Source organism: Alligator mississippiensis, chromosome 2, assembly GCF_030867095.1.
Source record: "Alligator mississippiensis isolate rAllMis1 chromosome 2, rAllMis1, whole genome shotgun sequence".
Lineage (NCBI taxonomy): Eukaryota > Metazoa > Chordata > Crocodylia > Alligatoridae > Alligator > Alligator mississippiensis.
Genome location: NC_081825.1, coordinates 235,926,436 through 235,946,119, shown reverse-complemented (window position 1 = coordinate 235,946,119; position 19,684 = coordinate 235,926,436). Strand labels below are relative to the sequence as shown.

At 45.8% G+C, this 19,684-nt stretch overlaps 1 protein-coding gene across 14 annotated transcripts in view; it reads left to right on the top strand.

Moving 5' to 3' along the window:
- The first annotated feature begins 11,597 nt into the window (after positions 1-11,597).
- The window catches only part of DPF3 (double PHD fingers 3), a 249,774-nt gene continuing 241,687 nt past the window's right edge, over positions 11,598-19,684 (top strand). For 7 of the 14 annotated variants that reach the window (XR_009460162.1, XR_009460157.1, XR_009460160.1 and 4 more), the window contains exon 1: positions 11,606-11,771. Coding sequence is in view for 2 of the 14 variants with exons in the window: in XM_014595447.3 (XP_014450933.2) it covers positions 11,740-11,771 (32 nt within the window). In the remaining 12 variants the exon portion in view is untranslated. Of the gene's footprint in view, positions 11,772-19,684 lie in introns of all 14 variants that reach the window. The other 7 variants (XR_009460165.1, XR_009460167.1, XR_009460166.1 and 4 more) reach the window with 3 other exon arrangements.

The following is a 19,684-nucleotide window of genomic DNA, read 5'->3' as shown; positions in this document are numbered from 1 at the left end:
AATCTTTGCAGGTTAGTCTAACCTGGCCTAGGCTAAACTAGTTTGTAAATATACAGACATCCCAGAAATGCAGGCACATGCCTGCAGGGGCTCAGGCTAGAAGCCTTGGGGTGCTAGAGTAGTCCTCCCTTCTATTCTACAGTGCTGAGAGAGGGGGAGCAGGCCCCAGCAGGGAATTAGGGAGGGCAGGCCCGCTCTGATTAGGGAGGTGTTCCCTCTCATCCTGACCAGCCCAGCAGGGAATTGATAACATAGTGTTTATCAGCCCATTAGGAAAACAACAGAGGGACATTACAGCTACCTGATGATTCTGCCTTTGCCTGGTCTGCTACAGCATGGACACTAGCCAGCATGTGGTCTGCTAGCTAATGCTAAGAGGTGTCTGTGTAAGGCAGAGGGGAGAGGGCAATTCCTGCTTAGCAGGGGGGAGGGAAGCAGATAGATGCCTGCAGTCTCTGCTGAGCTCCAGCCAGGGAGCAGAGGGAAGGGAAGAGCTCTGCTTTGGAGCAGAGAGGTCCAGCCAGCCCAGAGAGCATGCCAGGATGCTGGGGGAGTCTGATATAACTTGAACCAGCAAGGGGTCTGGAACAGACATTGCATAAACCGGTTTGACCCAACTCTGCCTTAAGTCTGATACTACATTCAACCAGGTTTATCTCAAACTGGTTTCAGCCATTTTCAAACTGGCTTATGTGCACTGAACATCTGTACTGTTACAGGTTTAAACCAGTTCCTGAACACTTAAACTGGTTTACGTGTAATGTCTGTCCCTAGTCTCAAAGAGCACCTGCAGCTATATCTATGCCAGTCTAGGTATGTAACCAGAGCCCCTAGTAGAGATACCAATAGGAAGAGTTTTTCTGCTGGCTTGGGTACACTACCTCCCTGAATGACACAAGCCAAGTCAATTAATGCACTTTTTTGTTGGTATAGCTGAGTCCGCAATGGGGGTTTTGCCAACATAACTATGTTGTCTAGGAGATGTGACTTTTTTTTACTCATCTAGCTGACATAGCTGTGCTAGTGAAATGGTGTAATGTAGAAAAAACTTGTCTATATTAGGGGAATTTATACTAACACAGATGCAAAACCCTGATGTAAACAGCAGGAGCAATAAACCAAAGTTTGGAACTCTGCAATTTAGACACATGGTATAGCTTACACACTTTATCAGGTTGAGTGTTGTGTTGTGCAACATATCTACATTAGAGGTTTGCAGTAGTTTAACAGCTTAGCATCTTAATGTGATTCTTTAGGCATGCTGTTTAATAACTCTGTGTCTGTTACTTTCTCTGCAGAGTAAAGCTTGTTGAAAAATGGAAAAACAATTTAAATAGAAAATTTTAAAATTCTTCCCATATTGTAGGGATTGGAGTAAAATATTATAAAAGATCTACAATATTTTTTTGAGAAAATTATTTTTCTTCCTTTCTCTCCATTCTATAACTTAATGCAATAAAGAATAATATCAAAGCTCTCTTCCCTCTGCAGGCTTTTTAAAAATTTTCCCACCTTTTTTATTCTATTCTTCCTCAACTCATGAAGTTTCAATTTTGAAAAAGTATAGAGTAGCAAACTTAGTATCTTTCATTTTTAGTCTGTCACTTTTCAAAAATTGAAAAATGTTTTGAAAAAATGAGGAAGTAGAAAAGGAAAAATGAAATGGTAATAAAGAAGTTGGCTAAAAGTCATTATTTAAACAGTTGGTCCAATAAATGTTATCACCAAAAAGCCCTTTCCTCCTGTAAAGATCATTAAATGTTCATCGGCAGAAGGGGGTAATTATTTTCCTTTTCTGAACACTGAAATTAAATGAATATTTCAGTTCAAAATGAAACTATTTTTTCCTAAAGCTGGTAAAGAAATATGAGAAAGGTCAAAACTGTCACTTTCTTATGGGTAAAAATTGTTTTTGACAAAACTTCATTTTAAACTTGAAGTTATTTTTTAAAATGTAGAGTAATTTTGCTGTTAAAAGGAGATTAATAACATGCAAGATCTACATGTGCTACAAAAGTAACAATTTTTTATTATAGCACAGCTGTTTTCTTTGCTTATGTGAAGAGTTAAAAACAGCAACAAAGCAAGGGGCAAGCTAGAGAAAAATAGTAATACTTTCAAGATTAACCACAGTCCAGTTCTACCCACTCATGATACCAAATAAAATACTACTCTAAGGGTATGTCTACCCTTCACACACGATAATTTACTTTGCCAAGAAGTCCTACAGTCTGCAATCCTACAACACACAGTGTAGGCATATCCTTAGTAGATTGAGCAAATGGTGATACACACTTCTCCTAGGCTGTAAATGGACGTCTCATTTGAGGCAGTCCTCATAGTCCCAGGTTTTAACCTGGATCACAACAGAAGCTGTGCAGCCATTTATAGAGGCAGCACTTTCAAGCTATATTGCTGCCCCTCTGCAAGATAGGTGGCCACAGCCTGCCTCCTAATTACCTTGAATGACCCAGGATTAATTTAGCTTCACAGCATTGTTCTGGGGAAAAAGCGTCAGTACATTTTATCTTGCATGCTTCACAGGTACTTAACATGGGACAGGGGACTCATGCATATGTAGGATCCCAGGACAAGCACTTTCTTAATGTAGAAATGTGACATCTGTTTGCACCCTTATGGATTCAGCCTGCATAGACTTGGATATCACTGTACTGGTTACAGTAGATTCATACTTTGAACTTATCTTCACATGCATAAGTACTGAAGAATTTGCTTTTTAAGGAAGTAATAATATATAATGCTTTACATCAGTAGATTTCAAAGCACTTCATAATGTCAATCAATACATTTATCAGGATTAGACCTGGTTAGTATTGTTATAGAATGTATTTTTCTATTCACATAGGCAGAAGGAAGTCATATTATAACAGTTTGGACCACCATGTTTGAAATCTGTGTTTAAAAGTAGTTGTAACTACATAGACAGAGCCCTTAGGCTCTATGTACAATACAGATGAAGTGCTTGCCTCATGGGTATCCCCTGGTATCGTTATTAGAAATTAAAGGGGAAGAAAGAGATTAACTGTGATCCTGGCCATTGTGTATTTTTTGCTTAGTGAAGCACACACAGTAATGTCCCATTTACACTACAGCTGGGTTGTATTTATACTTTGACTGAGTTGTATTTCAGTCAAAGAACAAGTGCAGGTCCCTTGATTTGGTTATAGCTTTTCTGTAAACATGGTCTTGTTCATCTGCTTCAGAGGGGTGGGATGAAACATGTATTAGCTGACGCTGAAACTGGAAGGTAGAGCTTTAATACCCGCTCCTCTTACTGCTCCAAAACTTCTCTTTCCTTCTTATAAGGTAGCTTGGAGTAGTTTATTTTCCCCTAGTGTGGCTCTTTGCATTCTTAAAGTGAACATAAAGAACATTCATAAAAATCCCAGAAGTATATAGCAAATGCACACAGAATATCCCAGCAACAAGTGTAAGGAGGAGTCTCTGCACCCTGTTATTTTAAGGAAGAAAGAGGCAGCAGATTGAGGGTCAGCAGTAAGGCACAGGCAGCTGAAAGGGAAAGGAATAACTCCAAAGATACAGGAAAGCTGCAGGCTACTTTGCTGAAGGGAGATGGAAGCGGGGCAGAGTGTGAGGGCTGGGCTCCAGGCAAAGGATTAAAGGGCAGCTCTAGTAGAGCTGAGCAGGCTGCTGCTAATTAGGCAACTAAGTAACCTCTGTCACAGAGTAGGGCCAAGTAGCAGAACTAAGGTATGCGAGGCAGCACAGAGGGTGCTTGACTGGGAACAAATAAGCTCACTTAGACTGGCAGATGGGAAACCCCTGTATCTGACCCTTAGAGGCAGGGATCAGGTGACAGGAAAGGGGCTGTGTTTGCAGGGATATGAGCTTGGCTCCAGGGCCAGAGAGTCACTCTGGTCCTGAGTTACATGGGAAGAACAGCTCCATGGAGCTGGTTGAGCTTAGGATGTGTGGAGAGATCAGGTACGTCAAGGAGCTGGTGGAAGCAGCAGACAGGGGAGGATCCTCTCTGTGGTAGGGGTTACCTAGATGGGTTAGTTACTTTGGTTAAACATTTATTTTTGTTGTCCCATACCAACATGAATACAACAACAGACCAACCATGAAGTTCAGGAGTGACATAAGGGGAGAAGGAAGCCATGATGGAGGAATGAGGCATACTGCATTTTGGAGCTGCAAGCTAATGGGTCCAGCAGCATACAGTAGGGTGGGGGTGCCCAGGGGGCAGAAGCTGAGGTAGGGTGGGAGCAAGCTGTGGGTAGAAGACAGCTCCAAAGAGTAAGACCTGTGAGACTTGGGGGTGGGGGGTAGGGGTAGGGGGGATGGAGGCTACAATCAGTGCCAATAAGACATAGAGCATTTTAGTTGCTGGGCCAGGTATCCAGAGCACTAACAGAGCACCAGAGGTCCAGCACTGAACAATGAGATGGCCCAAAGCATTGATGCAGGATCTTGGGGACCAGAGCAGAGTGGGATAAGAACACACAAGGGCAGTGGCTGAGACCGATTTGAGGAGATAGACAGCAGCTGGAGTGAGGTTCCTTTCCTCCGCTTCCCCAATGATGAACAGGGTGGAGTGAGGCAGCTAAGGTTTCATCCTGATCTCAGTCTCCCTAACTTTATACTAATGTCACATTAAGGCATAGCAGTTGGGACAGGGCAGTAACTCGGGGACTGGATGACAATAAGTGGCAGGGGGAAAGAGGTAGGATTCATTCAGCTGTTGGGGGTGCCACAGCTACCCTCCAAGTCCAGGTCCTATCGCACAAGGCCAAGAGGAATATTCAGTAAGTTATTGTGGTGATGGGCCTAAAACCAGAACCTGAAATTTGGAATTTGTTAGCCCAGGGGCATTCAGCACTGATTACTACGGCAAAGGGAATTTGTTTAAAAACAAAACAAAATTAAACCTGGCATGTTGCCTGTTAAGAATGGGAGTCCTAAAATTGAAAGGAATGAATCACTTTAACTGATTTATACTCAACATAGCAGCTCTTCAGTTATCTTTCTTATGCTGACTCTATAAGACTAGCAAATTGCCCGTCAAGAATGATGGCGGGGATGGAGCCCTGTGTCTGCCCTGCCTCATCCGGGTCCCTTCCCCCCTGTCCTGCTCCCCCTCCCCCCACCACATCAGGCCCTTGGGCCAGGGCCACTCCCTCTCCTTCCCCCCCACCGCCGCTTGGGGGCTGGGCCCACTCCACCCGCTGCCGTCTCCAGGGACCGGGATGGGGGGCAAGGCCTAACCCCCTGCTCTGTCCTTGCCATTGTGGCAGTGCTTTGACACTTTCTTCTGACCCAAACACTCTTGGAGCACTCTGATTGGTTGTTTCAGACAACCAATCAGAATGAGAATAAAGTGTTAGGGACAGACAGATTAAGACTTCTGTAATACAGGTTTCCCTTGATTTATGTGGGTTTGATTTATGTGAATTCAGTCTTATGCAATGACCCTTTTTATACCTGAAATTTGTTATATGCAAGGTAAATTCGCATTGTTATGAGATTGGAATAGGTGCGCTCCCCCCTCTCCCTAGCGGGTAAGTCTGTGAGTTCGTGAGGGGAGGGGAAAGGGCTGTGAGCAGAGGACAGGGGTAAGGGCCATTGGGTCGGGGCCCCACTCATCGCAGTGCTTGCTGCAGCTGCTCTGGGAGCAGCTGATGCCAGTGGCTTGCAGCTGCTGGGCTGCTCTGTGCCCTGAACCCTCTGGGGCTCCACTTCTGCTGGGGCACTGTGCCCTGAACCCCCCAGCATGGTGTAGCCCAGCAGCTGCAAGTGGGTGGTGTCTGCCGCTCCCAGGGCTGCAGCAGGGGCGGGCAGCAGCCTGCAATGTGACAAGAGCAGGCTGGGGCCGGCAGCCACAGCAGGCGGGGGCTGGCGGCAGCACTAGGCTCTTTCTGGCACTTGGGGTGGGCTGCGGTGATGGGAGGGAGGCTGCTGCTACCCCAAAACTTGCCATAGCTCCTCCCAGCACCACTGCCAAGCGCTGGGAAGAGCCTCGTGCTGCCACTGGCCCCAGCCTGTAGTGGCTGCCGGCCCCAGCCTGCTCTTGTTCCACTGCAGGCTGCTGCCCGCCCCTGCTGCAGCTACTTTCCAGGTGGTTTGGGGCATGGTGCAGTCCAGCAGCTGCAGGCAGCTGGTGTTAGCTGCTCCCACGACCGATTCAGCAGGGGCTGCGGTGAGTGAGGAGAAGTGGAGCAGTGGGGTGAGTGGGAAGAAACGGGATGAGTGGTGCTGCTGCCCACCTTGAGCACTATGAAAGGTACGGTGCCACCCCTGCTGCAGCCCTGGGAGCGGCAGATGCCACCTGCTTGCAGCCACTGGGCTGTGCCGTACTCCTCTCCCCACCCCTTCCCTAGCCCCAGCCTCCCTCCCTCATGGGAACACATTGTTATCTGTTTCATTGTAAACTGGGTTTGCTTTTATGCAAATTCAATTTATGTGCCATTCCCTGGGAACGCATCTGCCATATAAATCGAGGGAAACCTGTATTAGAATTCTGGATGATGCATCTGTAGAAGGCTGGCGTTGAGTCTGTAACTTTGACACTGATATCTTTCCCTCCACTTTGAGTTAACTGAACTACTGGTGGAGATCAAAGAAAATGAAGAGGAGGACTGACAAGGAACACAGTGCACATGAGATGTCTACAGAACTTTAAATAAATAAAAATGGGGTTAAGGTTTCAGGTTGGTTACAGAATGTCTATAGAAATGGGGCCCTGTTTTGCAAACACTGAGCTACACTTAAAGTTAAGGGAATTTCCTTGCACAGAGCATGCTTGCAGGGGCTTAGGCCCTTACGAAGCACTTAGCATTGAAACTTCATTATCCATAAATAAGCTTGTGTGCTGCTTGTCTCATATTAGCTCTTTGAGAGTTGAAATGAAGTGTGAGCACTGGTAGATTTTTTTTTTTACCACTTTTTAGCCACTGTTTGCTTTCTGTATTTCTCTCAGTTTAGAGAATCAGACAGGTTTCACACTAGGTGCTAGCTGGCATCTCCTGCCAGTTCTTTGGCATTTGTGTTGTGTTTTACACTCCTCAGCAATGTTGAAGTGAAAACACAACCTGCAATGAAACTTCAAAGAGAGAAAAGAAACAATTCACCTAGGGTGAAACTGAGTCGTAATATAAAAGAGTTACAGCAAAAATAGAACTTTGTATAGAGGCAGGACTTCCCTTTATATGCTGTAAGAATTTATCGTGTTTACCTCTCTCCATTGTGGCAGCAGCCCTTTGCTCACGTGAAGCAGCTTCTCCATGGGGCAGTGGCCCAGGGCGCCTTCCCCGAGAAGCAATGCTTTTTTTTTTGAATGAAACAAACTTGAATAAGTGCTGAAAGCGCCTGTAGTGGGCTATGCTCTGCCACTTGCATCGGGTGTTTGATGCCAGGCTCACTCACACCAACTTCTCCTTGTATCTTTTCTCCTGCATCCTCCTCCTCTTCCTCCTGCTGCTTAGATTGCTTGATTATTTTCCCCCCCAATTAAGAAAGAATGAAAAGCACTTACAAGTGCAGAAGTCTGAAGGGGAGTAGGTTAGAGGTGCCAATCCAGTGGTCTCAAGTCTCCATTGAACTTACATGGAGGAGCTACAGCTACTTTTCTCCTGTAGCAGTGAATCATATTGCAAGCCCTACTCATTAGGTCTGATTTGGAGACGAGTTTCAGCTCCTAAAACTATTCATGCTCTGTATATATAAAGTTTGAATACCCAGACTTCGTATTGATAGAACAGATTCCACCCACTAGGTTTATATAACCCCTCCCCTACTACCCCGCTCCTTTTTTTAATTTTAAATGTTGGCTTTAAAAGTAGCTGGCAGTGCCTTGTTAAGTCTGTCTACCTATTTTATTTAAAGATTTTAAAATCATTTTCATCTTCTTGCATTCTCCTGTGATTTCAGTTAATGATGAAAGTGTGTATGTTTTGGTGAGCATGTGAGGCAGAAAATACAATTTGTGATGGTGCAGGATAAAGGTTTTATTACCACGAGTAATCAATGGTTGCATTAATTGCAAGTGGTGAAGCCATGAGTGAATAGGTTATTCTAAACAAGAATCTATAATAGCTGATGCAGCATACCAGATCCTTCTGTATTTTTATGATGCATGCATTCCTGGGACAATATTTTAGAAATGTTTGAGGTAAAACTTACTATTTGTATGCCTTTGCCAGTAAAGCTAGATGCCTTAGTTGCCGATTAGCTGTATTCTGCAATGCTCTGATATTGCAGAGCTGCCCTCTAGCTGTGTAAAAAGACTCTCAAGTGGCATAACAGTCCTGTAGATAGATCTGTGCTGACCATTGGTATATGAGATGTGGCTGGGAAAAGCAGGCAGTGTGGGTTTCTTATGGCCAGCTTATGGGCCCCCATGCCATTGGCTATACTGTCAGTCAATTTGGGTTGTTGGGAGTTGGGACTGGCCCAACACCTACATGACTTAAGGTTCAAGGAAGCACAGATATGGCTTAGAACTATATTTTCAGCCTTCTCCACTGCCTGCAGCTCAGGGGCCTATGAGTCAAACAGTACAGAACCCTGAGAGACTCATTAAACTCACAGAAATGACCTACAACAGCTTTTTGCTTTACCTTTAAAATATTACCATTTGATGGTACAATATCCTAGGACTTTGCATGGTTGGATGTCTCACCTTTCCAGAGCACAGCTCATAGGCCTTCTTTGACTCTGCAGGCATTTGGGATACGTTAACTTATTTATTTTTCACATATAAAAAGCTGTCACTGTTCTGAGACAGAATGATACTTATTTTGGGTCTCTGGCTAATATGCTAAGCATGCAAATATTTGGTTGAAATTTGCTTCATAGTAAACAGAAGAACCACCAACATTGTGTGTGAGGGCTGGCTGTACACCTGAACGCAAAGGTGTAGCTTGTGGGGAAAAGAAATAACTTCTGGAACAATATACAGTAACATAGTATCTTCTGAAGGTGCTGGGGGTAGGGGGATGGGGGAGGGCAGAGTATAAATGATATATAGAGATGGATTAATGGGAAGAGTATAGGTGAAACAACCAAAGGAGTTTGATATAATCCTCACACATGTAACTGCAGTTCATCATAAGATTCCAGAATGAATTATTATATATAGCATCTAGGTGTCAACTTTCTGTAGGCAGGTGGGTACCACAAATATAAATAAATGTTATGTGAACAAATCCATGACCACCTGGTGTCCCATGGTGGTAGTGTTTAAGTTTCCATGGAAGTAAGATTTTTTTTTGTGAGGATGGAGACAGAGCCAATTACCTCCCACAGTTTTAGCTACAGGAGTGGTTCTCAGCCTTTTTAGACTCAGTGAACCCCTGATTAGGCTCAAGGCACCCCTCTGTAACTTTTGCAAAGTGAGTGGCACCCAATTTCAAAACCTACTGTATTTATTTCAGTACTGACCTCTGTGCAGAGGGGCCAGGCAGTGTGGATGGGGGTACAGCTAGGCAGGGAGTTTCCCCGTCTGCTTATCTTTTCACGCCTCACTGTCAGTATATCCTTACACTTCCTATGGCATCCCAGGGTGTCCTGGCACCCTGGCTAAGAAGCAGGAAGCTAACAATCTCTGCCAGCAGGATAGGGCTTATGCCATGCAGTGAAACAGTTATGATGTCCTCTACCTTGGATCATTGGTACACATACACATTAACCTGTTCGTTTCTGTTTCATATATATCACTTGCCCATTTACAAACGCTTTTAAGTTTGTGGATGATCTTCCTTGCAAGCCAAGCATAAGAAGCCTGTTGTACTCAGTGTTAGCTGAGTGCTTACTATATTTTATAGAATCATACAATAACACTTACTTCCCATGACTATGTTTTGGGATGTCCCAACAGCTTGGAAATGCTGTGATGCATGAAAATCTGGGTTCTGTAGAGAAGTGCTTTTAGCCAAAAGGCTTATGAGGAAAGAGTAGATCACCTTCAGGGACAGAAGGTGATCTACTTAGATGAAAGAGTAGATCACCTTCAGGGATAGAAACTTGGCACAGTAATTTGTTTAATCTGTCAGCTAATGAGGCAACATTCTTGAGAAGAGGGACGGCAGACACATTTGAAAAGACTTGATCTAGCTTTTTTGAAACAACCCTAGGGCAGGGAAACAAATGTGTACTCCATCGTCTCTTTATTTGACTCCATCCTTCCCTCCTTGTATCTCCCCTCTTGCATCTTTATCTTGTTTGCAGCAACTTTTTTTTCTGCTCACCCCTTACGTCGAAAAAATTCCAAGGTATAAAAAAATAAGATTTGTTATAACCATTTTGGCCCTTTCTTAATTCAGCTCAGTAGTCCAGAACTGCTGCCTCTACTTATTTTGCCACCTGAATATATAATGAATTATTGATACTTCCATTGTTACTCTGGTTGTCTGAATGATTATAATCAAATCTTTATTCTTTTCTCCCTCATGTTGGTACAAAAGCAGTGTAACTTCTTTGATTTCACTTGAATTTCTCTTGATTTGTGATCTTCTGTTTACACCAAAATCAGGCCTATGTTTCATTTTTTTGAGGGTCAGAGGATGCCTGAAGGGAAAAAAGACCTTTGAGGTAGTGAAGTTTTGCATGAAAAAACCCTCCACTAATATCAAACCAAACTTTGTGGGTCTGATTCAGACTTTTTTTAGGTCAGATTACACTGGTGTAACTTCATAACTTTAATGGAGTTGCCTCTAAGATGCACTGAGATCACAACTAGGCATCTTGCGAACCTCTTAGCTCATGTTGGATTATTCACTTGCAAAGTCTTAGTTACAGGCAAACCCAGACTTCCTGGAGTTTGGTGACTCTCCTGTCAGTCAACTTTAACGGCACCTCATCTGCTGCAAAACTACTGGCCTCCAAGTTACTTTGCCACCACAAAACTAGGCGTCGTAAATATGAAAGTTAAAAGCCTTCCTCCTCCCTTTCTCTGCTGAAGGATCAGATGACTTGGTCTCAACATGCTAGCCCAGGCGATTAACTTGAGAAGTTGCTTTGTGGGAAAAACAGAAAACAAGCAGGCAGTTGGTTTGGCCACTGTGCATTATGTAACCAGTGCACTGGCTGCAGGAGCTGGATGACTGACATTGAGAAATTCCTAGGGGAGGGGGGAGGGGGTGCAGCCCTAGAGTCACTGTGAGCACTAGCATTTCCAAGAAGCCTAAAGAGGAAAATGGCTTTCAAGAAAGGGAAACACATTGGGGAATAATAATGAAAAGCTTCAGGATCTAATGCGGAATCAAATGTCAATACCCATGTAATTTATTTTCCTGGTGAAATGGCATGCATCCAATCCTGGCATGTGAAGAAGGGGGCATGCCATCTGGGAAATGCAAGGCAGCGACAGCAAGGCAAAGAGACAATGAATGACCCATGCTTTATCCCCTACTCCTCTCTCTCTCTCTCTCTCTCTCCCTCTCTCTTCTTTAAAGAAACAGTGAGATAACTGCAAAAAGTCTTTCCCTCCTCCCACTCACCCCCCCCTCACTCAAATTCGGGGCGGTGACAGCCCTAGGAGTGTGAACTGCCCCTTTAAGACCTGCTCTCTTCCAGTTCTACAGAAAGGGAGTGACCTCTGGGCTTTGACAGCTCCCCTAATAACTAGCAGAGACCGAGCTCCGCCCGCGGCCCCTGATTGGACCGCGGGCCGGTATCCCGCGCGCGGATTGGCTGGCCGCTTCCCCTGAGCGAACCTTTAGAACTCCGAGGCACAATATTCTGTTACATTGTAGCAAAATGGCGACTGTCATTCACAACCCCCTGAAAGCGTAAGTAGGAATCAAAAATGTACATATTCCGCGTGGTTTCAATATGAAAAAAGGCGCCTTTCCGCCGCTCGCTGCCAGCCGGAGCCGGGCGCCTGCAGCCTCCGCGCGGCTCTCCCCGGCCGCCCTCCTCGCTCGCACCCACTCTCTTTTTGTGCCCCGCGCGCGGGCGCCCGGCGCTGAAATTAACGAGAAGAAATTGTTATATTTGTCTCCTTAATTGGCTCGGGGGGCTGGAGGGGAGGGAGGCGGGGAGGGTGGCCCCGGTGCTGCCTGGCAGATCTCCGGGATGCGCGCACCTGGGAAACGCCGAGATCCCGGAGGACCCGGCGGGGCTGCGTGCACTTGCCAGTGTCCTGCGCCCGCTGTCTGGGCGCCCGGGGCCGGGGGAGGAGGCTGGGCTCGGAAGTCGGCTGCGGCGCCGCTCGGCTTCGCGGCGCTGCCACCCGAGCCAGGACTTTTCTTTCGCAACTGGCGCGGAGTTGGGACGAACTTGGCGGAGCGGGCTGGGAGCGGGCCGCAAGGCCGGCGGCGCAGATCCCCGGGGGCGGGGGCACCGCGGCAGTGCTCCGCCACGGCCGGCCTGACACGAAATGAATGAGCCGGGTCAGGGCTGGCCGGGGCACGGCAGGAAGTGCGGAGCTCTGCTTTGCATGTGAGCGCCTTTCGCTTTGACAGGGGCCCGCGGGGCTCGGCTCTGTTTCCGGCTCGGGAGGGACCCGCGGAGCCCCAGCGTGGCCGGCTCCGGCCGCGGGGGAGCCCGGGCGGCTGCTTGCTAGGAAACGAGAGGCGGAGAGTCGGGGGCAGGTGCCTGCGCGGCACAAACCCGCGGGGCTGCCCGAGCTCCAGGGAAGGCGGCTTTAAAGCAGGAGGGAGGGAGGAAGGAGACACCAGAGCAGCCGCCTTGCCCCGGATCGCGTCCCTGCTTTCCCGTCTGCCGCTAATCCCCGACGGCATTAGGGACAGTGGGGTTCGCCCCGGCCGTGGGGAGGCCAGAGGCTGCCTTAGCCCGGTGGAAACCACTTCCCTGCCCGCTCGTGGCACCTGGCGCGGGCGCCCTGGAGTTTTTAGCGATGCGATTGCGGCGCCCTCGCAACTCCGCTCCCTCGCAGCCCCGTTGGAGACGCAGCCGGGGGCTTTTCCAGGGATTCCCCGCTGCTGTCCCCGAGCGAGCTGGAGCGGGGCACGCAGCCGCCGCGTTTACCTCTCTCCATTGTGGCAGCAGCCCTTTACTCACGTGAAGCCTCCTCCCTACGGGGCAGCGGCCCGGGGCGCCTTCCCCGAGAAGCTGATGCTTTTTTTTTTTTTTTTTTTGAAAGAGAAAGAAACCTGAATAAGCGCTGAAGGCGCCCGCAGTGGGCAGTACTCCGCCACTTGCACCGGGTGCTTGATGCCGGGCTCTCTCTCATCAACTTCTCCCCGTGCCCTTTCTCCCGCAGCCTCCTCCTTCTCCTCCTGCTGCTGCTTAGAGCGCTCGAGTATTTATTTTCTCCCAATTAAGAAAGACAAGACAAGAAGAGTTAGATCGTGCGCATTCATTGTTGGCAACTTAGGTGCCTGAAAACAATCTCGACTATACACAATACAGGTTGTTGGGTCTGTCTTTGCCCCTCTCTGCGGGGGAGGGGGGAGCTGAGTTTATTTACACCCTTATGGAAATATGAAGAGTTGGAAGGTTGGGTCTGGTTCCCCTTTTGGGAAAGTCATTCAGGCGCCGCTGCTCTTACGGGCGAGCTGCCGAAAAGGGATTTGAACCTTACTGTAGAGAGAGAGAGAGAGTGTCCGCGCCGGGCTCCCCTCCTGCTTTCGTGGGGGCCAAATGGGGATAACTCCGTTCAAGTCAATGGAGGAAGCCGGCGGGAGAGTGCAAGAAGAACGGGGGCATGGTACGAAGGTGTCACCCTTACTGCAAGACGTGATTATGGACCATTAGGTTGCCCCCAGATATATTTGGGGCGCTCATTACCTCCACACAGTAATTTCTAACATCAGCTGATAGATCCTGCCAATGTTTTGTGTGCACTTACATTCTTTGGGGGCCTAATCCTGTTGCCACTGAAGTCAGTGGGAGCAGGGTTGGACCCTTTATAATTAGCTCTTCCCCCCCCCTCCTTCCCCTGGGGTGAGAGGAGAGGAAACAATAGGCATCAAGTGCAGGGTTTGCTTTTCTCTGTATGCCTTTTAAAGTATGAACACTGTGCAGAGGGAGCAGGATTGGAGCGGGCCGTCTGACACCATCTGTCTTTTTTATTAACTTGTTTAATAAAACATTTTATAATTTTCATTTATTCTTTAAAGTTGCTGATCAGGAAACAATACACATGTAAATAAATTATGCATGGGATAAATTAGGACAAAAGCAGTAAGACACATAATAGGGGGGAAAGGATGCAGTGCACAGTGTTTTAGCCTCATGTGTCCTTCCTGACAATGAAAGGGAGCTGAATGACATTTGCATTTCCTCCGTCTGCGTTTTGATTGTGTCTCAAAACCCACAGACGCCCCCTACAGAAACTGGCCACACAAAGGTTTTGCTCTGCGATAGGGGACAATGTAGATACTATAGGCTGAAATCCTAGCTCAGGTATCATAGAATCATAGAAAATGAGGGTTGGAAGGGACCTCAGGAGGTCATTTAATCCACCCCCCTGCTCAAAGCAGGACTGTCCCCAGCTAGATCACCCCAGTCAAGGCTTTGTCTAAGCTGGGTCTTAAAACCGTCCAAGGATGGAGATCCTATCCTATATATTTTATGCATTTATCTACGAACAGTGTTCTATCTTCAGCACAAAGACACATGGGTTACTCTGTTTATTGGAGGCTAGTCCTTGTGGGATAACATATTCCAATATAGCTGGATATCTGATGTAGATAGATCACATGTACCAGCTCCCTCATTAATGCCCAGCAACTCCTTAAATTACAGTTGTCTCCTTCTGTGTCTAGCTGTCTTTTTTCCCTTGTGTGATCACTTTGGGTGTCTCCTGCTCTTCTGTGCCTTCTTCCTCCCCATTTCTTCTGTGGTCTGACCCACCTGAAACAACTGTCCATTGTTTCTGCCACTTAATGCCTTGTTGTTTGCCAACATAGTGCTAAAGACAGAGATCTTGGTGGTCTGAGTTCAACAGAATGTGTAAAAGGAAGATGGCAGTTGTCTAGGAAAACACACTGCCCTGAATAGGCAGAACAGACACGCGCGCTACCAATGGATAACGGTGGGTTTTAAATTACTATGTCCGTCATATGTTTTCTTTCTGTATCATTCCCTGCAGTATGAGCTACATGATATGGAAGGTACAAATACTGTTAAATAATATTTTGTATCACTGTTAATGTCAATCAACTCCTTTCAATGTACTTTATAAACATCAGTGAATTAAATCTCACAGCAACCAGAAAAAAACTTTTCAGCTCACAGAGCAAATCTGTGTTACAGCTGAAACTAGAACTCAGCAATGCTACTTTTCAGTCTCTGTACCTAGTTGTACTCCCTCCATCTCTAGTTTAATAGTGATGTACATATGGTGCCATCGTGCTTTTAATGTAATTAAGATCTTGTAATTTAAAAAGTCTTATCCAGAAGCAGAGCTGATCCTTCCACCCCCCCCCTTGTCTTTATCCCAACAGCTGACTTTTATTTCAGGTTGTCAATTAAACACACTAACTGGAGCATATGTTAATTGAGGCGGCTGCCTTTTTTTGCTTGAGACTTGCTCACACTTCAATTCTCAGTCTCGCTGCTCATAAAGAACAGTGATTTCCTCAGGATAGTTTAAACTCTGGGGTAGCACTGCTGGTGATAACTGTCCTGAAGACATTAAAGAGGGGCCATCAGGATGGTAGGGGTAGTACAGTCTCTCTTACTTGGGTAAGTCAGCACTTGTTAAGAATATTGCTATGATGGATTTTGGGTAAGTCAACACTTGTTGAGAATATTGCTATGGTGGATTTTGTACTATGGGCACCTATTTCCAGCTAGAAATCACATAGCTGTTTCATGCAGCCTGTAGGACAGCTCTTGCATGGCAATGACATTTGGTCAGTTGAGACCTAGTCTAAATTCCAGCTCGTGTCTTAGAGCAGAAGGGCTCCACATTGCCTTAACATTCCTTAAGCCAGCCCCAAATTATGATTAAGTGCCGATGAGGACCAATTTCTTGGATGTTACTACACAGCCATCTGGTTGCTGATTTTAAATGTTATGCCAAAAGTGTAATGTGCAGTACTTCTTTCAGCAGGGGTTAACAATAAAAAACAAGAGATGGACATTTTGGGCTGTGCTTCAGTTTTGACAAATAACATGACAGTGATTTGAATGTTACAAAGTTGAGTCATCTTCTGGTAACAAGGTTGTTGCACTCATTAAATTGTTTGATCAAAATCTCTACCAAGTGTCCTGTGTGGTCCTTACATTATTTGAAGTAACATAAAAACAGAAACACACCCAAATGTGGTGCCTTTCTGGCCAAAACTGTTGTTAATGTTGAAACTCTTCTTACTATACCACAGTTCTTGCCTTCTGCTAAAATGATAGATGAATGTAGTTATGGTGTGTGTACAGAGAAATATAAAGATAAAAAACAAAATAGATTAGAGGAAAAACAAACAAGCAAACAAAGAAGCCATGCTATGAAGGCCTGAGGATATGCCCATTTAACATGGGAGATTCTGAAAATTATATGTTACTAGTTACAGCATTTTACTTGGTTGTATGAGTGACTTGTGCATGATTAGTTATAGTGCTTTTGTAATTTTGTTTTGTTGGCATTCTGGCTTGTCACAGGCTGTCAGAGTGTATGGACGGCGGAGCTGGCATCATAAAATTGTCACTGAAAAAAGGTTTTTAAAGCCTATTATTTGTGGCTTTTTTTGCATTTGAAAGCAACGCCAGACTTGCTAGGTGATATGGGACGTATATGGCTATGAAGGCAAAAATCATTGAATATGTTGGAGGGTGAAAATTTAAGAGTTAGGGGTATGTTTTCAGGGATGCATCCAATATCTTAGTTGCCCAACTTTCATTAAATGGGCTCAGATGATAAAAGTTTAATAAAGTCTATGCAGTGACCCAGAACAATAAAGTAAATCACATTTTCTCTTCACTGTGGTTAACCATAAGTATAATCCCCCATATGTGGCCACCTCATCTTAACACCCAGTAGGTGCTGCATGGGCAAATCTAGGATTTTGAAAAAAGGGGTGCAGATGGTGTGGTATATCAGCACATATAATACAATACTTTTTTCTGGTGAAAAGGAAACTAGAGGCTTTACTAATAAAATATCTTAGGGGCCTAGGGCTGTATTATTCAGTTTAAGATTGAAGCAAGCAAATATAACTTAATTAGCATGTGCATTCATATATTTAAAAACATAAACTAGGCAAAAATTATTATTGTGTTTCATTACTCCTGTAGTCATTAGAAGTAAAGGTACATTTCTTTTTTAGATTCATAAAACAAAATCTAGCCTTCTTTAGCATCTTGACAGTGCATCTAAAGCGTCACTGAAAGTTATTTCCACTCCTGAGTTATTGTTCACCTGAGTTAATACTTCTGTACCTGAGTTTCTGTTTTTAGCTCAAATTTTAGCTACAGGGATGTGAAAAAGAAAGTAGGTTACTAGGAGCAGCTAACAGATGGTAGCATTGCAGAAGATAGGATAGATTGATTAGTGGAACATCAAGATCATTAAAAAGGAGAGAGGGTCATTAACACCTGTGAAATAAAGAGTTTAGAAGGAATCTGGTATATAACAATGATGAGCCATGAAGTCAATTGATTCCTTCACTGCTGCCTGAATAGACATGTTGCTGCCACTACCAGGCAGTTGGTTTTAAACTGTGGGTGGACCAGGAATCAAAGGAGGGTGCATGACTGCAGTACTGCAGTCCTTCTGGATCTGCCCCTGAAGCGCTGTATACCAGGATTACTCTCAGGTGAGCATTTCATCTCTACCTTGCAAATCTTTTCTCTATAGTTGTCGCAAGGCACTAAGGTGTGCCTGCTCCTTTAAGGGCAGAAACTGCCTAGAGAGAGGACCCTAGGAGCCAGGCAGAACCCCCACAGGGGCAGGTTGCCATGGCAGCAGGCTAATGAGGGAATTAGCCTGCACCTGCACCTGGTCAGCTGACCAGAAGAAGGTGGGGCCCTGAGCACATCTAAGCCCCAGGGTTGAAAGTGGAGGTGGTTAGTGCTCTGGGAGCTGTGGGGGGAAGGAGCTCTTGTAGGAGCTCTACTCAGAGATGCTTGTTTGCCATTCTGCTGCTGTAAGACTGAGGGGCTCTAGGACAGGGGTGGGCAAAATGTGGCCTGGGAGCCGGATGCGGCCTGCCAGGCCATTCTGTCTGGCCCACGGAGCCCCTAAAAATTCAGAAAATTAATATTTATCTGCCCCGTTTGCCTGTCATGCGGCCCTTGATGGCTTGCCAAAACTCAATAAGTGGCCTACGTCCAAAATAATTGCCCGCCCCTGCTCTAGGAGCTCCTAAAGTACCTGGGTTTATGAGGCACACATTACTGAGGGAGAAACTGGCCCTCTTAAAGGTGCAGATTGTGGCCTTCAGTGTCATTGTTATTGTTAGGTTGTAGCCCAGGGGCTCATATTTATGTTGTTTAATCCAGTGGACCGGGATGAGGCTATTAGGGAGGAGGAGGCCTCACTGGGGCACTCTACCATGCAGAGAGCCCAGTGCCAGTGAGAGCAAGCAGACAGGGGCCAAGGGCCCAGTAATGACAGGAGGCTAAGCTAGATCAAGGCCTAAGAGGGACAGTGTTTGAATACCATCTGTGTGAGGCATGGGGCATGGTAAAGGGACGGTTATGGAGCCACACATCTAGCCCATAAAGCTTTGGGTATCTTGAGAGGCACTGACTTTAAGTGAGGCCCAGCAAGGGATCCAAGATCAGCAGGATCTAGTGAGGTTCAGCAGGACTGTGACCACACAAACGCCTGGGCAGCCTCCCAACTTATTATTTCAACCAACAAGATGTGGCAGATGAGATTAGAATGTGCCCACAGGGCAGAGCAGGCACGGTCATGGAGCCCTAGGGTCATCATGATCATCCCTGGGGACCCCACGCTGTGACAATAGTTAATGGTTCCAGGAGAAGCTGGAAGTGATATAGCTCAAGGCTTCTTCCAGCTGGGAATAAGCTCTTTTAGGATCTCCCCATTGGTTGGGTACTGACTTTTTCTTGCTCACATTGTCTTTTGTGGCAGAGCTGTATTTGCTTAGTGAAACTGTATTATTTGATTTGGTATTTACTCTGTGCTCATCACAGTGGTAGTAGTCGTGTGGTATTCGAATGTCTCTATGCAGGCTTGCCTTGGGCAGGAGCCAACTTTGTATGGTCTATACCTAAGGTTACATGAATTTGGAGAAGGTATCTGGGTTTTGAGGTGGCTTTTCTAGGGCAACCACTGACTTAGGAAGTCCACTCTGTGGGTGGAACATTGGAACACCACTCTTCAAAGGAGAAGCAGAAGGCCAATTTACTATTTAGGCCTATTTTGAGGACTTAATTAGGACCTTAATAGTGAATTGGTTGAATTGGACCTTGACTTCTGTTAAAGGGCTGCTGTCAATGTTGTGTAGGCCTTAAATTTAGTTTGCTGTTTTGAAAAAGACAATGGATTATGAAAAATAAATATCTTAATTACACTTTCTTTTTAACCCCCCCCCCCCCCCCCTCTCGCTACTGACAAGGTATTTCTCTTTTTTTCCCCTTTAAACCTTCCCTTGCAGTTTGTGACCCAGACCCAAGCGCACTGGGCTTGTACATAAGTACATGAGAGCTAGAAAGTGATTCCAGCGCACAAAGTAAAACTTCTCAGTCTAGTTTCATTGTCTAAGCTGAGTGACACAAGCAATCAGTGTCAGTGAACATGTGAGCATTAGTTCTTTAGAAGTCGTCT